We start from the raw sequence: 21,465 nt of genomic DNA on the forward strand, positions 1-21,465 counted from the left end.
TTGTCTGTTATTGATTTTTTTACTGCATTTTGCAGATGCAAGTAGTAGGAGGTTAAATAAAAAACACATACAAGTGATTAGAACTTTCAGGTGGTTTGGTTCTAAAACTTCTGTGCTTACAGCTGGGGTTTTTTTTTCGTCTAGACTTTTTAACAAAAGATGTCAAGTAGCAGCAAACACCCCTCCCCCACAGTTAGCCTATTCATATATTTTAAGAGCACTGTATAGGAACTCAGAGATGGGTCCAAAACTGAAGCTAATTACTAGCGGTAATCGTTTCAGAGTAGCAGCCGTGTTAGTCTGTATCTGTAAAAAGAAAAGGAGTACTTGTGGCACCTTTAGAGACTAACAAATTTATCTGGGCATAAGCTTTCCAGGAAAGCTTATGCCCAAATAAATTTGTTAGTCTCTAAGGTGCCACAAGTACTCCTTTTCTTTCAGCTGTAATGGAATGCTAAAATGTATTATAGTGTTTAGCCACTAGGCAGCGCTGTGTGCAAGATACCTTATTTTAAACGAACCTCAGCCATACCTGCCAAAGCATTAAAGCATCTTACAATGAACACATCTGGTGTGTATAATACGCTTGCTACGTAGCCAGTGTGCATCTGGTACATAAGTGCATGACAGCAGTCACCACTACATTAACTACCCTCCTGAAACTTTGGTGGCTTGGGTAAACTGAAACCCCAAATTTATACAGTGGCTGTTTCAGTCTTAAGGCTCTGTATGGAAGAGACAGGTTGCGTAAGGTTTGTTTTACTCTGTTCAGATCTCTACAGGTGTAGGCACAGAAAAGGCGGCTGCACAAATGCAAAATACAAATAAAATCAATAAAGGGAAGCACTCATGCGAGTGTTTCACATTTCAGGTTTAAAATGTAGAATTAGTTAAAGTGGCAACTTACTGCCAGTTTATATGGCCAAGCATGTTTCAAAGATGTATTACAGTTACATTAACAGTTCATATTCTCAGAAGCTCCGCTATAGAGCATTCCTTAAAGCAGCAGCATGAAATATTTTGGTACACTGTCCCTTTACTAAAAAGAAAAGGAGTACTTGTGGCACCTTAGAGACTAACCAATTTATTTGATGCATCCGATGAAGTGAGCTGTAGCTCACGAAAGCTCATGCTCAAATAAATTGGTTAGTCTCTAAGGTGCCACAAGTCCTCCTTTTCTTTTTGCGAATACAGACTAACATGGCTGTTACTCTGAAACCTGTCCCTTTACTATTATTTTAAAACCGCAAGAGTACTTGTTAAAAAAGGTGAAACAACATGCATTGAGAACCTATGCACCAATGAGTAAAGAAAGGGAAGTTGCTGTAAAAACAAAACAAAAACAAAAAAAAACCACCTCATCTATTCTAAGTCTAAGATCACCAAAATAAAACAGAAGATGGAGATCAGCTAAACTTTCATCCTCACGTGTTTCCTGTGGCTACAGCCTGGGAGAATGGCAATGCTTAGATGTTGCTGTAGTACATTTAACTGAGAATTGGTCTTACTCCAATACCTTTTAATTTATGTTAGTGGCAATATAAAAGTGGTTTATTTTGTGAATAGTAGCTCATCCTGCAAGTGTCAATGTCTCCAAGCAAATCATAATTTTCTCTTATGTATTCTTTATCCAAAATTTACAGAATCAGTTTATGCAAGTTCCTCTGCGATCAATCACTGCAGGAGTACTCAACCCACTAGACTGCATTCAAAATCCAGTTTCTATTTGGTCAATTGACTGGGTGAACTTAACTCACAAGAAGGACAGATTAAAGAAGGCACAGAGGCTTTGAATCTCTCGAGCTGTAAATCAGCCATTGAGAATATTTTAGAATTCTAAGTCTTTTCCATTCTAGGCAACATAAGCTTTGCCTGTGGCACCTTTCCTAAGAATTGTCTACTGCAATATTTATTGGGTAAGTTATGTTTAAGTTGGAATCTCTTGTCACATTCAGAATGTATGTGCAGTCCTTGTCATAGAAACTTTGGTGGTCAGAATGTTTTCTCAAAAAGAACAGGAGTACTTGGGGCACTTTAGAGACTAACAAATTTATTTGAGCATAAGCTTTTGTGGGCTAAAACCCACTTCATCGGATGCATGCAATGGAAAATACAATAGGAAGGGGTGGGTGTGTGTGTGCGTGCGTGTATACATCTTCCTCCTGTATTTTCCACTGCATGCATCCGATGAAGTGGGTTTTAGCCCACAAAAGCTTATGCTCAAACAAGGCTGCTACTCTGAAACTTGTCAGAATGTTTTCTGACTCAGTGATGAAATACATGCTGACCAAGATTTTTGAAAGGCACATCGGCTTGATTTGAGAGTCCAAAAGGAGGCCCAGGCCTTAAAACTACTTTTGCATCCCCTATAACTCAAGCTGAGTTTTAAAAAGACATACCTAAGAGAAAATGTATGCTCATAGACAGAGATGCAAGTTACCACGTTTTACCCAGTGAGGAATAGCACATGGAAGATGGTTTAAATTGCAAAGTCATCTCAGCATTTTAGGATTTTTTTTAAAGTCTTTACATTTGAAGCTGAAGCATTGGGCATGCATGTTCTTCCCACTTACTTCAAAGAATAGCCTGTCAAGTTTTTCTACCTTTTCTGGAGTCTACTGTTTTTTGCTGGATATAAACAGGCCCCTATGTCTTTAGGGCCAGATTCCAATGCCCTTATTTATGTTAAAAGAAAAGGAGTACTTGTGGCACCTTAGAGACTAACCAATTTATTTGAGCATGAGCTTTCGTGAGCTACAGCTCACTTCTAAGGTGCCACAAGTACTCCTTTTCTTTTTGCGAATTCAGACTAACACGGCTGCTACTCTGAAACCCTTATTTATGTTGAGTAATATCTATTCATAGGTCCAGAGTAGTCATGGAGTAAGGTACCATCACACAGAAGGGTATTAAAATATTACAGTAAAATGGTTTCAATAGCTTTTCCCATTAGTTAAAGTGCCCATGTTCAGAAATTTAAATCAATACAGTCATGAAACAAAAGCTACTAACCTTCAATAGACTTGCATCCTTATTCACCACAGTGTTCTCATAAATGTGCACTCGCATCTGAAGGAAAGATTAGAGAAAGGCCTTTTATTGGCATGCAGATTCAAGTGCCCTGTATTACAATTTTAGCCCCACCAGCTAGTGGCAAGGGGAAAATGGCATCAAAAGCTTATATTGTGACCCAAAAATGTCTTAATGCCAACTAGCAAGGGTGTGTGTGTGTAGAGGAGTTATAAGAGTCTCATGTAAGGCAGGATCAAGTAAACCTAGACCACTCCTGACAGGTGTTCATACAACTTGTTCTTATAAACCTCCAATGATAGAGGTTCCACAACCCTCCCTTGGAAGCCTATTCCAGAGTTAAGCTATCCATAGAGTTAGAAAGTCCCCTCCTCCCTCAATATTGAACCTAGATCTCCCTTGCTACAGATTAAGTCCATTTCTTCTTGTCCTACCTTCGGTGGACTCTGAGAACAATTGATCACTGTGTCCTCTTTATAAAGAGCTCTAAAACTATTTCAACACTGTTACCAGGTTCCCCCTCAGTCTTTCACAAGACAAAGATGCCCAGCTTTTTTTTTTAAACCTTTCCTCATAGGTCAGGTTTTCTAAACCTCTCATCATTTGTGTTGCTCTGGAGTCCTCTAGGAAAGATGTGGACAAATTGGAGGGAGTCCAAAGTGTGGTGCCCAGAACTGGACACAGTACTCCAGCTGAGGCCTCACCATTACTGAGTAGAATGGGACAGTTATCTGCTTCTCTTACATACAACACTCCTGTTAATATACCCCAGAATGATATTAGCCTTTCACAACTGCATCACATTGTTGACTCATATTCAATCTGTGATCCCCTATAACGTCCCAGATCCTTTTCAGTAGAACTCCCATCTAAACAGTTATACCCCATTATATAGTTGCACATTTGACCTTTTCTTCTTAAGTAAAGTACTTTGCACATGTCTTTATTGAATTTCATCATGTTGATTTCAGACCAAGTTCTCCCATTTGTCAAGGTAGTTTTGAATTATAATCCTGTCCTCCAAAGCACTAGCAACCCCTCCCAGTTTGGTGTCATATACAAATTTGTAGAATACCAGTCTCCACTCCATTATCTAAGTCATTAATGAAAATATTGACTAGAAGCAGATGCATGACTGACCCTTGGGGGATCCTACTAGGTACTCCCCTCCAGCTTGACAATGAGCCATTGATAACTACTCTGAGTACAGTCTTTCATCCAGTTTTGCACCTACTTTATAGTAATTTAATCTAGACCACATTTCCCTAGTTTGGTTATAAGAATGTCATACGGGACTGTCAAAAGCCTTTCTAAAAATCAAGTTTGTGTGTGTACAGCTTACCCCCATCCACTAGCTCAGTAGCCCTGTCAAAGAAGAAAATTAGATTGTTTGGCATGATTTGTTCTTGACAGACCCTGGCTGGCTATTACTTATAACCATATCATCATCTAGGTCAGCAGCTCTCAGCCTTTCCAGACCACCATACTCCCTTCAGGAGTCTGATTTGTCTTGCGTACACCCAAGTTCCACCTCACTTTAAAACGATTCGCTTACAAAATCAGACAAAAAAAACAGACATGCCACAGCACACAGTTATTCAAAAATTGCTTACTTTCTCATTTTTACCATATAATTATCAAATATTTATATTCCAATTGATTTATTGTACTTACGTTTCAATGTATACAATATAGAGCAGTATAAACAAGTCATTGTCTGTATGAAATTTTAGTTTGTACCAACTTCACTAGTGCTTTTTATGTAGCCTGTTGTAAAACTAGGTCGCTCTCTAGAGGAGTTGATGTACCCCCTGGAAGACCTCTGCATACCTCCCTGGGGGTATGCATACTCCTGGTTGAGAGCCACTGCTCTAGGTGCTGATCTTGTAGCCAACCTGGAGCATTAAAAGTCTAAGTCATAACTATTCGGCATGAACCAAGAGTCTGCAGTATTCATGTCTCAACTAAAGTTACACAAGTGCTCAGGATAAGAGGTTCATACTCTTTCCACAATATTTGTTGTGACATTTGCTTAAGCTTTAAGAGAGCTTTGAAACTCCCACAGACACATTAATTTCCCTTAGCCCATCTACACTGTGCTTTACTTTTTTTATTTCATTTCTAGCACTATGACCTTAACTAGTTTAGTACAGACAAGAATTCTTCTCAATGAAGTTGCAGTTGGAGAAAGAATAAAACAAAACGGTTAGTCAGGAAGACTTCTAGAACCCAGATAGCACCATCCATAATCCAGACTGTTACCAGCACATTACAGCTTGTGATGGCAGACCGCTTCAGAGAGCTGTGGAACTCAGAGTAAACAGGGCTAATTTGGTGAACAGTCTCTTATCAGTGGTGAAGAAGTTTAAATTTAAAGTGCTTACTTGGAGCTCAGCTGCATTTTTGGATAACTCCACAATCTTCTTCTGAAGGCCATCTGTATCCAAGGCATTCCTAATATTCTGATCAAAAGGCAAATTATACATAGCTAATTAGAGTTACCAAACACTATTTTGGATGAGCTAGTTAGAGAGATGGGTAATAAGATTTCCTCCTCAAATCACTCCTTACTGACTGGCCTCTCCAAAATACTCCAACAGGGGAGGGGAAAGAGAGAGATGGTCAATATCCCCACACCATGCAAACCCTGCCTCCCCCTTTCCCCGACCCCCGTGGCCTTAAAATGTGAACACCTACAGTTTCAACTGCATATAAACCAAACCGGCTAGCTCTGGCTGACTGCTGCCCAGCAACAGTCATCTTTCCAATGTGAGGCGCTGATGTACTCTCTCTGCCAACACAATCCGGAGTTTTGCCTTATTCAGGAAATATACTATAAACTCACCCCATTCAAGGCACTTGGATCAGGTTCCCCACAGTACCACCCCAATCACTCCTCAGAAGCTGTGGGCAGCTCTTGAAACTTGGGAAAACAGTACAGTTTGGAGCAATTCCTAGACTGCAGCCTGCGTAGGCACACCCAAGCTAGCTTTAATTTACCAACCTGCAAATAGCAGCGACACCATGGCAGCATATGCCCCCCTGACACCCTGAGCACATACTCAGGTGACTAACCCATGCTGAAGCTTGTGCTGCCATGGTTTCGCTATTGTTAGTACTTGCAGTAGCTACACTGAAGCTACTGTGGGTGTGTCTACACATGCTGCAATCACACATCCCCCATCTTTCCCCACAGTGTTAGCCAACGCACATTAACATGCATTATGCATATAATATAATAATATTAGTACTGGGAAATTGTATTAATATATTATGCTCTTCCCACAATTCCCATCAGCCATGTCAAGTATCCCACAACACTTTACAAAGTTGACTTTAGCATTAGGCAATAGGAAGCCTGTAAAAGCCAAGGTACATGAACAGCATGTCCTAGCACAGCTTGGGATGTACCTCTACACGCAATGGGTTTGGGATGTGGTATCTAAAATAGAGATAAGGAAAGGTACAGAGCAACCAAATAAGGAACTGGTCAGTTGGCTCTTCAGTGACAGAGTGCTTTTTAAACTTGAAATAACTGTAATGTAAATGGTTTCAGGCTGTATCTTTGAAGCACACCTTCTGCATAAGGTGAACGTACTGCAAGAGAAGAATAGCTTCCCAGAAGGATGGTAGTAGGTCTTCTTTTTGTATCATTCGGTTTTGGTTTTAAGACAATAAATTTGGCTGAGTTTGCTTATTTGGTCTCTTGAACATTTCTCATAGTGAGCCACAAGTAGAGTCAATCAATTGGCTATACTATCAATCAACAGCATGGACATACTCTTGGAGGTTTGCAATTGAACTAGTGGACATTTTTGGAAGTTCTATTAATGGGCCTGGAGAAATAGCACAGAACAGAGTTCGCTGGCTCTGTGAGATATTTCGTCTTGTGGGTCATTATTCCCTATGGCATGTTCCTCTATCCCTTGGTTCTGGTGTGTATTGTTGTTGTCGTCTCACCCCCCCCCCCCATACTTTTCAGGAAATGGGATATTTTATAACAATATACTTTAATTATAATGAAATATTAACTACCTTGGTCTTGATCTTCATATTTCCCTCCAATCAGATACAACAGCAACCATTTTAAAATGAGAGTGTCACAAACAGTCACTCTACTATCCCCTGAAAACACTATTAAGCCATGATCAATCCTGGACACTACAGTGCAAATAAGTGATGGTCACATAAACACCACCCTATACCGGAAACCTACTGACCACTATACTTAACTACATGCCTCCAGCTTCCATCCAGGGCACATCACATGATCCATTGTCTACAGCCAAGCCCTAAGATACAACTGCATTTGCTCCAATCCCTCAGACAGAGGCAAACACTTACAAGATCTTTATCAAACATTCTTAAAACTACAATACTCACCTGGGTAAGCGAGGAAACAGACTGAGAGAGAGACAGGTACCCAAAAGTCACCTACTACAGGACAGGTCCAACAAGAAAAACAACAGAACACCACTGGCCATCACATACAGCCCCCAGCTAAAACCTCTCCAGCACATCAATGATCTACAACCTATCCCTCACTCTCACAGACCATGAGAGACAGGCCAGTCCCCCCTTACAGACAGCCTCTGCCCCCCCCCAACCTGAAGCAAATACTCACCAGCAACTACACACCACACCCCAGAAACACTAACCCAGGAACGTATCCCTGTAACAAACCCCATGGCCTACTCTGTCCCCATATCTACTCTAGCGACACCATCAGAGGACCAAACTACATCAGCCCCACCATCAGGGCTCATTCACCTGCACATCTACTAACGTGATATATGCCATCATGTGCCAACAAAGCCCCTCTGCCATGTGCATTGGCCAAACTGGACAGTCTCTACGAAACAGAATAAATGGACACAAATCAGACATCAGGAATGGGAACATATAAAAGCCAGTAGAAGAACACTTCAATCTCCCTGGACATTCAGTAACAGATTTAAAAGTAGCCATCCTTCAACAAACGAAAAAAAAACCCTTCAAAAACAGACTTCAAAGAGAAATTGCAGAGCTACAATTCACTTGTAAACTTAACACCATTAATTTGGGCTTTAATAGGGACTGGGAGTGGTTGGCTCACAACAAAAGCAATTTTCCCTCTCTTGGAATTGACACCTCCTCCTCAATTATTGGGAGTGGACTACATCCACCCTGACTAAATTGGCCTTGTCAGCACTGGTTCTCCACTTATAAACTCCTTTCTCTTCATGTGCCAATATATTTATGCCTATATCTGTAATTTTCACTCCATGTATCTGAAGTGGGTTTTTTTTAACCTATAAAAGCTTATGCCCAAATAAAGCGGTTAGTCTTTAAGGTGCCACCGGACTCCTCATTGTTTTTGTGGATACAGACTTACACGGCTATCCCTCTGATATCTGGATCAATTATGCAGACTTTTGGGGGTCTCTCAACACAAATAGGTCAGAGCCAGTGACAGACGTATTGATGGACAGAAGTCAGTTACTGCCTTTTAGCTGGGATGAACGCTTCCACATAAAGCTCTTAATCCAGGTCTTAGTTGAGTGATGAAATAGAAGCGCATGTTATTGGCAAGAGAGTTTAGATGGACACTATTTCAGTGTTTGGGCTATCTGGAGTTGACATCCTTTGATCCTCCATAGTAGGGCACCACCACCACTCCCTCTCTCCACCAAAAACCAACCCTTGCTCTCCCTCATCTGCCGGATGAATCTGAAATGTAATGCATCTTGGAGACTCATGATTCACTATGAAGTTTCTGTTGTAGAACGTAGCCAGTGTTGCTATGTAATAGCTCAGGCTTGAAAGAATAGAAAATTTCAAGTCCTCAAATCCTCAGTTTAACTAGATGAATACATGTACCTGTGAAGTTTATAAATACTGTACCTCTTCCTGAAGAGAAGAAATCTTGATGATGAGAGACTGATTCTCTTTTTCCTGGTTAAGGAGAATACAGGAAGAGTCAGCTTGCCATGTTTTAAAGGTAGTATTGTTTATAATAGTCATAGGACATCATCAAATTACTTGGGTGACCTTAGTTTCAAAGCTACTCTGCCTTGATCTGGTGAACCACTAAAGTTAAGGAGCCACAAAAAAAAGTCAGATGGCTAGAATGACACTAGATGATGTTCGCATTGTTGGAATAGTGCAACATAATAATGAACGCTGTGACTAATATCAGTCTACTAAAGGATGTGGCATATGCAACATTTGCTGTAATATTATGCAACATATTCCTGTAATAAGTGTAGCAGGCATCTTCATATTGTTTTTCCCCCATATCCTCCCCACAATTCAGGGAGTGGAGTCCTTTTTTGGTTGCACAATGAAACTTTCGTAGTTCTAGTCTATATCTACAGGCATCATACAGCATGGGGGAGAACTTCACTGATCAGTGCTCTGCACTCAGCATTATGGGGGAATTCATACCTATGTGGAGGTCCAGAACAAGACCTGAGCACTGCTGAAGAAGGACTTAGATCTCAGGCTGGCTATCTACAGAACTCTCTCTCTCTCTCTCGGGGAACCAGAGAATGCCAGTCTAAATTGCAGATTCCACAAGAGCTGCATAGAACACTAGAATTACTAGAGGAACAACGACCGATTTAAAGACCTGTGTGGGTACAGATTACAGCACCCAACCTTCTGTAAGTTTAGTTGTATTCAAGACCAGAGGATTTTTTAAGTGCAAACAGGGATACTTGTTAAGTATTTCTTAATTATTTACTTCACTATAAGACTTGAAATTATAAAACCTTCCATTGGAGGATCTCAAAGTGCTTTATAAACACAAACGAATTACACCTCAATGTTTTAGAAAGGTATTATTCAGATTATACAGATGGGATAGTGAAGTTTCTTCTCACACCAGTTTTATACTGGTATAATTCTATTGACTTCAGTGTAAGTTAGAGGAGAATCAGGTCCCACGTGTTTTGCCCAAGGTCCATACAAAAAAAAGTGTCAATAGAGCCAGGAACATGAACACAGGCATTCCTAATAGCCACTGCTGTGCCTTAAAAGGTTCCTGATTTTATAATGGTAGGCAGTTCACCCCCTCAGTACAGCTTCTTACTTTTATATATTATCAGAAGACCTACTAGCTGTTTATGCTGGGTCACAATATTGTGTCTCTTCTCTTCTGAGATGTTCAGGCTCATTTTCATTTCTTCCAGTTCCTCCTTTAATGATTTTGCTCTCATAACAGACTGCTGGGCACTGCAGAAAGAAGAATCCAGCAAAGCCACAGGCATTAGATTTTTTAAAGCTTATTATGTACACAGTATTTTTGGACACAGTAAGAGCCCCCAGGGACTCATCCTCACTGGCATGCTTTAAGGCAGACAGCAAGAATCTGCCAGTTGAGTTAGGTTTAAGCTTGCACTTTGGGCTAAGGAAGGACCTTTTATGGAATTTTTCATTCCCGTCTATTTCAGCATCCCCCCTGCCATACCACCAGGGCCTCTGCTGCATCTATTACCTTCATTCAGCCAAGGAATAGTCAATGGACTGCCTCTGAGCACTTACAGGCTTGCTCTTGGATCACATCTAAACTTACAACTTATAATCAAGTGTGTAACTAGTTACGAGCAGAGTCTGTTGTGTTTGTTAGTTTCCACGGTCACTAACAATGTTTTGTTCCTGCCAGAGGCCTACACTGAGAGTCATTTCCCTGTAATATTATTTTGCTATATTGATGGGATCACCTAGCTGTGCATGTGTAAGTGGTATGACCACAACCCCTTCCTGCTATCTCTTTGCAAACAGGACATCCCCAAGCACATTACCAATATATGGCAGTTACCACTTTGAAGGTCTTTCAGGCTTTGTCCTCTTTGTGAAAGTACCAAAGAGAGGACCCAGACATACAAAAATCCCAGAATTAGGCAAAGTCCCAGTCTCCAGAACTAATAAAAGCTACAAAACCTGCTCTTGGCTGACAACGAACCCTAGAAAAAATTCCCTGAGCTGCCCAAACGGTTACCTCTGGGCACACTGCTGCCTCACTCTAGGTGTCCAGATGCCTAATCCCCGGCCCAGTATGATCCACAAACTGAAAAAAAGACAGACAGAGGGTATCTTGTGCGCCGGTGGGGTCAGATACATTTGGCATGCGTGGAGCGTGCTTCATGGCACCCAGAATGGCCGAGAGGGGTGGTACCTTTAGCCCAACAATTAGGATTCCCACATCTTGGGTGGGAAACCCCGGTTCAGATTCTCCACACTGCCTGATAATCAGAAGGGATTTGAACTGGGGTTCCCCACCTCTCAGGCCATTAGACTATGGCATATTCTGATGTTAGTCACATTGTAGTTATTCCACTTTAAAAATAATTTAAAATATTAATTGGGCCAGAGAGAGCAAGAATTGCTCTCGAGTCCAGTGGTTAGGCACTCACTAAAGAGGTGAGATGACCCCTGTTCAAATCCCTTCTTCAGGCAGAGTGGGGAACTGAACCCAGGATCTTCCACATCTCAGCTAAGTATATGAACCACTGAGCTAAAGTGAAGTCCTCTTTTTCCTCCTCCTCTGCCCACGCCCATCTGGTCCGTTTTGTGTTGAGTTAGGAAGGCACCTAATTTTCTTTTGGGGGTGGGGGGGCCCTTAGGCATCTAAGCTGCCCGACTCCAGGAAAGGGGTTCTGGATTGCAAACAGAGGAGATCAGTTCCTAACCCCATGAGAAGGGCAGGGCTTAGAACACGCCACCTTTTGCCAGCTTTTCCCATGAGCTAGCTTAGGCAGCTATCTGCCTCACGGGCTGGCATTTGGGAATTTCATTCTTTAGGTGCTTATCTCTCCCTCTTTATTGTACAGGGAGCCAACGCAGGCTTTGTGGCTCTCACGGTTCCAGTGGTTTCCCAGGCACCTAAAAGTCAGGCGTGGTGATGCTTAGCCTCACAAGGCCCACCTCCCTTTGCTGATCTGGGCCAAGCTACCTACATTCCCCCCAGAGGCATGGATAGACAGTGAGGCATCATGGGAGGGTGGGCATAAACTTCTAGGACTAACATTTAATCACAGAGCCTTTAACTACAAAGGGTCAAACCAAGTACTGAACTAAGAAAAACTAGAAGGGATCCCCTTTTCTTCCTCCTCCTCGACTTATCAGATCAATTAATGGGAACCACTTTTTCCAGCTATTTTCAATTTCATACACTAAACACGAGAGGTCTAGCATGGGGAGTTTTTGCACAGTTGGTCATCACTTCCAGACAGCAGGAGTTAAAAATTACTGAACTTGTGATGAAAGTGTTCCACCTTTTTGCTTGATTATTTAGATCCTCATTGTCCTCCATTAGCCTATTATTGGTTTCCTCCAATGCTTCAACTGCCATCTTTAGTTTGCTGTTCTCCTCTTGAAGTTTCTGATTCTTGAACTGAAGGTCTGCTACACAGATAATCAAGTCAGATGTCTCCCTGTATTCAAGAAAGAATGACAGGTTTCAGAGTAACAGCCGTGTTAGTCTGTACTCATAAAAAGAAAAAGGAGTACTTGTGTCACCTTAGAGACTAACCAATTTATTTGAGCATAAGCTTTCGTGAGCTACAGCTCACTTCATCAGATGCATACTGTGGAAAATACAGAAGATGTTTTTATACACACACACCATGAAAACCTTTTGTAGTTATAAACACCCATTTTTTCATGATGTGTGTGTATAAAAACATCTTCTGTATTTTCCACAGTATGCATCCGATGAAGTGAGCTGTAGTTCACGAAAGCTTATGCTCAAATAAATTGGTTAGTCTCTAAGGTGCCACAAGTACTCCTTTTCTTTTTTCAGGAAAGAATGAATCCCAATTCCTTGTTCTTCTCAGTATGCGTCTTCCAACACGGTAAAATGTGAATAAGAGAATTGCGTTCAGGCAAGTTTTAAGTTGGTAGGCAATTGCTCTATTCTGATACTATCACAACATCACCAAATCAAGACCTTGACCCTACAAGCACACTTATGAATAACTTTACAGACATAATAATCCCATTAACGGGGCGATATTCATTGTGTAAGTGTTCACAGGATAAAAAGGTGAGAGTGTTTGATCATCACTTTCTCGTAAGAAGTCATTGGCAACTAGTATATAATTTTAAAAATACCCCCCACCCCATTGAAAGCCTGTGGTTAGCACAAGCAATATTTCAAAAAATTGATAGAAGTGAAAATTTCAAAGCTAGATACATGCCTAAACTGGAAGCTCAGAGGAGTACACAATTTTTAATGTTTTTTGTATGGCAAATTGAACACAAAATCATGAGTGATCGAGCACTGTAAGTATCAAGGTGCTGTTCAACAGTGAAACCCAAAAATTAGTAAAAAACCCAACAGAACTAAGGGCTGGGCATCCTTTGAGATCAGACCCTAAACACACTACTTTTTAATATCAGACTTTGAAAGAACGAGAACAATATTCCCACCATTAGTTCTCATCAGTGAACACTAGCAAACCAAAGCTGAATTAGCAAAATTTCAGTATAGCAAATGGTATAAGAGGAATCAGCATAAATTACAAGCAGGCACATGACCATCAGTTGATAAATTAAGCCAAGTTCTGTATAGAACTTTAACGCTGGTTTTATTCTTAACAAGGACTGTGTAACTGGGTGTTTGCAAGTCCAAAGAGGCTCTACCAACCAGAGGTTCTCAAAGTGGCGGGCACAGAATGTATCCAGGGGGGCATATGAGAAGTTGGGTCTTTTTTTGGGGAGGTGGCGGGGGAGAACCAAACGCTAACTGTGCATTCAGAGCTGGGTGGCCAGAGAGCAGTGGCTATTGGCTAGGTGCTCAGCTCTGAAGGGAGCACTGCTGCCAGCAGCAGCTGAGAGGTAATGGTAGCATGGTATGGTATTGCCACCCTTATTTCCACATGGCTGCTGGCAGCAGCTCTGCCTTCAGAGCTGGGCACCCAGCCAGCAGCCACCACTCTCCTTGCAGAGCTGGGTGGCTGGAGAGTGGTGGCTGCTGGCTGGGCAGCCAGTGGGGCAGGCATAAACTACTACAGACATAAAGAAGGGGGCCTGATCAAATACGTTTAAGAACAACTGCCAGCAACAGTGCAAAGGAATGCACTTTGATCCCATCATCCATTTTTTTCAGATTAGAGAAAACACCTGTATTAGGTTTAATTGCATGACTAAAACTTACAGGTCTCCTTTGGACACATCTCCACCAAAGGCCTCTAAACTTCCTGATGTAATGTTTATCCTAGCAGGAGTCTTTTTTGCTGAAAGAGATTTTTCCAGTTTTAGTTTAAGAAAAAAAAGTTGAGTATTCTGGCATAAGAATGAAATATTCCACACCTGTTAGAATGCTCTCGTGCAATTTAAACACAGAATCTTCTGTATTTGTCGTCTCCTTAGTGGTATCTTCCCTGAAGCAAGTAAACCATGAGGTTACTCAAAATAGATTCACTCTAGCCTACCTACACAGTCTGTAGTTAACACTCATTCTATTAAAATACATTTAAGTCCCATACTGTACACACCCCGATAATATATTCTTACTCCTTAAAATATAGCATGACCTTTAATTTCCTAAAGACTTTTTTTTTTTTAAATAAACTATGTAGGAAGTTGCGCGGTGAAAAGCCATCCTGTGGTCATTATCAGTTGTATGATTCCCGGATGCTAACATACACCCATCACATTAACACTGCAAACCAGACAAGTTATTCTTACTGTCTTGTTTTTATAGAAGAGATAGATTAGAAGTGAGATCAGAAGACAAAAAGATAGACTTACCATTTTCTTTTACAGTCTTCAATCCACTCTTTCATGATAGCATGGTATGTTTCCAGGTCCATTGAGATGTCCCTTTTATCAGGATCAAGCATGTTGCACAGCTCTTCAAGACCACTGTCTTCTGACCCGCGGCTAGTTGTATGTTTCAGATAATCAACTATCTTGGAAACGGCTACTTTTCCTTAAAAATATAATCAGTCTTTGTACCAGATTTCAAAAGTCAAGACTATTTTATATAGGCAATAAATTGTAACAATGTGATTGGAATGCATTCATAGCATGCCTGAATTTGTGCTGTAGCATGTCTAAGTGACTTGTGGTGCTCTAGACCAGCTACTGACTAGAAAAATTTTAGTGTGACCTGGAGAGGTAGAAGCCAGGAGAAAATTTAGGATTAAGAGTTCAGAGCTTTAACCCCGCCCCCTTTTTGAGGTGAATTTTTTTCACCTCAAAAAATTCTGAGGTGAAACCCTGATCCCACAGCAATAATTCTCTAGACAATAATGAGTTGGGATTTTAATGCACTAACACCAACGCTGCCTCCTTAAAAAAGGAAAGCACTTGATGAAAGTTAGTCTTTTATTCTGTTAGGCAATTATATCAAGAGCTAGCAGGAAAATGGCAAGTTACACCTTCCCCCCCCACCCCCACTACTACAACAACAACAAATAATCCATCAAAATTTCAACCAACATGAAGATTTCCCCACAAACATTGTACAAAAAAAGTATGAGTAGCTCTAGGTACAATGACAAGGCGGCAAGGGGAGACTTCTAAGAAAAGAATCCTATTACTTCACGGACACCATTAGAATTTGCATTTCCAGGACACCTTTCAGAGGATCTCAAAGTGTTTTGCAAACATTTTTTGCCTCAGGTAGACAATTTCCCTTGTTTTACAGATGGAAAACACAGAGAGAGAGACTGACTAGATGACTAAATGTGCTATCCTAGGTGTTTGTGGGAAGGCCAGGACAGTACCAGAACCCCAAATGACCAGCCCTTTGATTTAGCCAGGAGACCATCCTCTCTCTAGATACATATCACACACGTATTTTCTTAAGAAGAGATTTTAGTAAGACTTAACGCTTGAAATTAACAGAGCAAAAAATAGAGTAAGTGGGGGGGAAAGTTAAGACACCTCTGCGTTCTGTGTCACATGCACAGAAGATAGTGGTCAACAAGTCTTCTTCGCAGATCAAGCTTACATCATAGGTGTTGTCAGCATTATTCGCCCATGATAGTCTCCATCCTATGGGAGATAAATACGTTATACTCCATCTAATTCTCATAGTTACTGTGACCTACTTCCAACTACATTTTTATTTTTAACGACAGCATAATTTACATGACATTCCCAGGGGTGTTGTAACCTAAACAGCAAGCCTTTGATCATGCAGCTAACATGAGGCAGATCCCTGCATTTGAGGAGACCCACTGAAGTCAACAGGGTCTTCCCACGCATTATAATTTGCAGTCTTGGGAACTAAATATGGCTATGATGTAGACTTTATACACATGGACAGAGTGTATGGAAGTAGAAGATTCTAGACTAGGTCTTTATAAAAAGAAAAAAAAAAGGATCAGTACGCTTACTTAGACCAAATGCCCCCTCAGTGCGGTGTTTCAGGGCTTTTTAAAGAATTAAGTTCAACCCTTTGAGACAGCCATCATTATGCAACCTAATGTTTGGGGTTGGTGAAAAGAAAGCTGGATACTTTAAGTGTTCATTGGAATTGTTTACCTCTTTCACTCAAAGATAGTCTCTTCACCACTGGAGATTGGAAGGCAAAACATTCTGCCTTTTGGACCGTCGTTAAGAAAGGCAAGTTTGGACTTGATGTAAGGTAGTTATCCTCACGAGTCAAGTCTTTACATTCGACATTGGAAGCTGCAGATAGTTGACCCATACGGATGTTAGCCTCTCCACTTTTGAGAAGGGGTGGAGAACTCTCAATTTGGCCCATTGGTAGCCAGGGCTTTCTCATCTTCTCTTTATTTTTACCAACTGAATAGGTTGCATTGCCAGTGTGGAAATCAGACATGCATCGTCTGTGGCCTGCGGCCTGCGGACATGGAGAGAAAATTTTGTCACTACTGGGGCTTAGGAAATATGGCCCACTAGTCTCATGACTTTTAAAGGTCCTTTTCTTCAATATCTCCTCTAAGTTTTTCTTGATATTAGTCTGTGGGCTGTCAAAGTTCCTAGACTGAAACTTTGGGATCTGTAAAGCAGGATTAGAGACTTGGTCCATCATCTGGATAGTCTTGATCTTTCGGCAAATGCTGTCCACTGGATTATGATGACGTTTGTTAGTTACATTTTCAGAAGACATCACTGATTTCTATTTGAAAAGTATCTAAGAGAGAAAATGAACACAAAAATCAGAAATATTGTTTTAAACATTCTTTGCAGCAGTCTGTATCTAATAGGCAGTCTACACAAAACAGCAGATAGTGGTGGTCTGAAACTCTGGGATAACATTTGAGTGTTTTCTTGTAAGTCTTAATTCATCTAATTTGAAAATAATTAAAGAACTCAAGATGGTTACGGGGGCAGGGGGAGAGAAGGAAAAGAAATTCATCCCCTTTTTTAATATCAAGATTTAAAGAAGTTTGACTAACTGTATGGTTTTAAAAATAAACTAATATTTTTCTAGGTTTTTCTTTCCACAAATTGAAGTCTCATTAAAGGGTTTTTTTTTATCAGAGTTGTTTTATTTACATATTAGGGCACATTTGCCCTTTCCATATAAGCACAAGGCCAAGGGACTAAAAAGAAGAACAGTTATCCAGGAATTTACATAGACTACCTTTTATACTCTCTAGACATTATCAACTTCTGCTTTCATCCAGTAGCATGTCCAACAATTGCAGGCAAAACAACTGCAGCTGTACTAGTCTTATGACTTCTTGAACTAGTATTTATAGCAAGCTTTTAATATCAGCTTGCAACAGCAAGTTCCATGAGTTTTAAATGGGGTGTTTTCACAAAACACTTAGTTTTAAGTTTCCCACTGTTCAAAGCCACCTTGTTCTGGTACTACATGAAATGAAAGAGGGGCCCAGGATTAGCATTTTAGTGGGCCACGCCCGCTCACAGACACCACGACAATTGCTACATTACTGTGCACTGAGCTAGCTTCAAGATTCTGAAGGTGTTGGAAAGAGGCTTCTTTGAAAGGACTCCACATTTAAAGGAACTCATTTAACATAAAAGTTATGTTTGCAGGAAACCGGAAATCCTTTCCTCCTAGTCTTCTGCTGCATAAAGGAAAGAAGCGCAGCTACTTATTTTTTAATTCTAGTGATCAGTTTGTAGATCTTTATAGTGATTTGTGTTTAGTGTTATTGTCAAGGTTGTTTACACACACACACCTTTTTTGAGAAAGTGAAAGTTAAGACTTATCCTTTTCATGCCTAGTCTAACCAAATAAGGGGACACTGGGCTTTGCGGGGGTTAAAAAGGGGACTCCAATTAGAGCATCAGATTGGACTTCTTTAGATCATTCAGTAGTCTATTTATTGCTATCCTCTCTTTTCCAGACTAAGCAGTCCTAATCCTCCCAGCTTCTATTTATAGGAAAACTCACCTATGCCACTATGGTCTTGTCTACCCTAGCATCTCTCCCCATCCCCCCACAGCAACTCCCCAGTGGTAGCACCAGTAGACATAAGAGTGTGGACAAGGCATCAGCCACAAACTGTGTTTTTAATCTTTAAACTATTTAGATCTGAGCCAGGTTAGATGACCAATACCACCAGTGGTGGGAGCCCTGTTTGTTAGAATACAGAGCGTCAATGAAACCGTGGTGGCAACAGCAGGAAACTTGTGTTAACAAAGACTAGCATAGATAGCCTAACGTGCCCTTCTTTGGGCAGTTCCTATTTCTTCTCTGGCTGTAGGTCTGCACTTCAAGATGGAGGTTTAAATTCCAGCTTGGGGAGACATACCTGTGCTAGCTCTGATCAAGCTAGCAAGCTAACAAAATAGAATGTAGCCATGGTGACAGGTGGGGCCAACTGCAACAAACATGAATCCATGAGATGATACGAGGAGTATACTCGGAGCAGCAATCCAAACCACCAAGGCTACAATTTTAGCATGCTAACTCAATCCAAGCTAGTGCTCATAGGTCTGCTTGAGCTGGGAATCAGATCTTCAGCTTGAAGCCTACACATACCCTGACTCTCTTCCAATGCCTTCTCAGAAGCCATCCTTGCACGCCACCAGCAGGTTTCTCTTATTGATTGCAAAATTCCATTTGCCGCCAAGATTTAAAGATCCTTAGTATAAGCGATAGCAATTTAGACAAGTTTAAAGTCAATGAGCATATCCACTGTTTCATAAATCAACCCAGGGTGTTATAATATTGAAGCGGTTTGAAAAGTTTAGGGTAAACCCATCATAAAAGGTTATGTTTAGGGTGAAGTTTTCCAGCATCTAAGAGAGAGGTGCCGGAACAATTTGTATAGCAGGGGGTGCCGAGACCCATTGAACCAAGCTGTAAACCCTGGATAAGGTAGAAATCGCTTCAAGCCAGCACCACTAGCTCCAGCACCTCTGGTCTAAAGAATTTAGGCTTAAAGGTACCGGCTTAACCACCTTGCAGACTGAAGCCGTCTGCCCGCAGAACAGCAGATCTGTTCAACCCTTGCCTCAGAGGGACCATCTCAAAATGCAAGATTTTCAAGGGAGCCTGAACAGGTTAGGTGTCAACTCCCCTTGAAAGTCACTCTTTACTTGTTAGCCATTTTAAATACTCAAAAATATAGTGTTGTCTTAAGAGTGACAACAGCTATATAATGTTGAGTGACTTTCTCCAAAGATAAGAGGCAGGAATCCTATTAAATGTACAGGAACGCCTCACTTAAAGTCGTCCTAGTTAACATTGTCACCTTGCTGATCAATTAGGGAACATGCACATTTGAAGTTGTGCGATGCTCCCTTCTAACCTTGTTTGGCAACCGCCTGCTTTATCCACTGCTTGCAGGAAGAGCAGCCCGTTGCAGCTAGCTGCTGGGGGCTTGGAACCAGGGTGGACCAGAAGTGCCCCCCCATCAGCTCCCCGCTCCCCTAAGTTCCCTGTGTGGCAGCTGCCCAGCAGGCTACCAATTGCTGGCAGTTCAGCTGTCTCTCCCCCCACTGCCATGTGCTGCTCCTGCCCTCTGCCTTGGAGCTGCTCCTGGGAGCCTCCTGCTTGCTGTGCAAGGGAGGGTGGAAGAGGTGGGCTAATGTCAGGGTGTCCCCCTGCTTACCCCATCTCCATAGAGCGGGGGTGGGGAGGGGCACAACACAACAGGGCTCAGGATGGAAGTAGCTTGCTGGCAGCAGCTGCTCTCAACTTGCGGATCTACTTAAAAAGGTAATGTACTTAGAGTGGGGTCAGCATACTTAAAGGGGCAATGCACATCTCTCTCTCTCACACACACACAGAGTGTGTGTGTCTGCCATGCTATCTCCCCTCCCTCCATTTGTGCTGCCTTGTAGAGTGTGAGGTGCTATAACTCATTAACAACAATGTGTTAACCCTTGAGGGCTCAGCGGAGTGCTAGTTCATCATTTAACAGTAAGGCATTGCCTGGAAAATATCCCACCCTCTGACTTCACCACCTCAACCAAGCTTCACAATCATCACTGTGTACTATATTAAATTGTTTGTTTAAAACTTTGTGTGTACACACACACACACACACGCGCGCACCTTTTGTCTGGTGAAAAAAATATCCCTGGAATCTAACCCCCGTTACATTAATTCTTATAAGGAAATTGGATTTACTTGAAGTCGCATTTTTCAGGAATATAAACTACAACATTAAACAAGGAGTTACTGTAGGTCTTGTATAGGACTGCCACTAGCTAGCTTTACCCACTTCAATTTAGTGATACCCAAAAGCTGCTTTAGAGCATATTGAAATAGATCTTATTACCAACAAGTGACACATTCAGAAGACAAACTATTCCATTTTTGCTAGAGTAGCCGATATTTTAGTGGGAAAATAATAAGCTACTGAAGCATTGTTTTCCACTACCATTAAATGGTTCAGCATTTACTGCATACATATACACAATCCTTTAGCCTTAAAAGCAACACCACATTTTAAGCCCAAAACGTTTCAGAGTGCTGACAGTCATGACAGTCAAGACATCACTTAAAACATCTTGAGGGCATGTTTTCCCCCTTCACTAAACCAGTCTGAAAACAACTCCCCCTAAAGTTATTTTTTAAGACTGATTAGTATAATTATTATCTTTTACACTAGCTGATATGCAGCCTTTTAGCAGAATATTTCAAAAGGAACCTAAAGCTACCATGCTTTTGATGAAAAGTAATACAAATACAGCTCTTGAATCTGTACTTGATTTCAAGATGTTTACTCAAGAGACAGGATCCTGGCATTTTCCTATTGTTTTAACAAGAAGTCTTTAGAAGCTACAAACAAATCTTTCCATCTTCATACCAGGCATGATTACCCTATGTTGTCAAATATTGGCAATACACTCTTTTGTAAGGAGACAAGATTAAAAACATTAGTTATATCTAAATCACCCATTAATACTGAATTTGCAAGCAGATAAAATAAAACCAGAAGTAAAGGGATCTGACCAGCCTAATCTTGACAATGTCCTGTTAAAGTCTAATTTCATACCAGTCCCCATAGAAACCCTTTTGAATCACTCTTACTTACTATTACAGAC

General features: G+C 41.1%; 1 protein-coding gene across 1 annotated transcript in view; it reads right to left on the minus strand.

Moving 5' to 3' along the window:
• The window catches only part of IRAG2 (inositol 1,4,5-triphosphate receptor associated 2), a gene marked incomplete at its 5' end in the record, with an annotated part of 60,593 nt that extends 43,492 nt beyond the window's left edge, over positions 1 to 17,101 (minus strand). The window contains 10 exons of the mRNA XM_084627125.1: positions 3,013 to 3,069; positions 5,415 to 5,492; positions 8,914 to 8,964; positions 10,128 to 10,245; positions 12,288 to 12,446; positions 14,171 to 14,249; positions 14,326 to 14,396; positions 14,767 to 14,947; positions 15,907 to 16,017; positions 16,510 to 17,101. Of these exons, the coding sequence (XP_084483251.1) occupies positions 3,013 to 3,069; positions 5,415 to 5,492; positions 8,914 to 8,964; positions 10,128 to 10,245; positions 12,288 to 12,446; positions 14,171 to 14,249; positions 14,326 to 14,396; positions 14,767 to 14,947; positions 15,907 to 16,017; positions 16,510 to 17,101 (1,497 nt within the window). The remainder of the gene's footprint in view (positions 1 to 3,012; positions 3,070 to 5,414; positions 5,493 to 8,913; positions 8,965 to 10,127; positions 10,246 to 12,287; positions 12,447 to 14,170; positions 14,250 to 14,325; positions 14,397 to 14,766; positions 14,948 to 15,906; positions 16,018 to 16,509) is intronic.
• Positions 17,102 to 21,465: the final 4,364 nt, after the last annotated feature.

Source organism: Lepidochelys olivacea, assembly GCF_965140295.1.
Source record: "Lepidochelys olivacea isolate rLepOli2 genome assembly, chromosome: 1".
NCBI lineage: Eukaryota > Metazoa > Chordata > Testudines > Cheloniidae > Lepidochelys > Lepidochelys olivacea.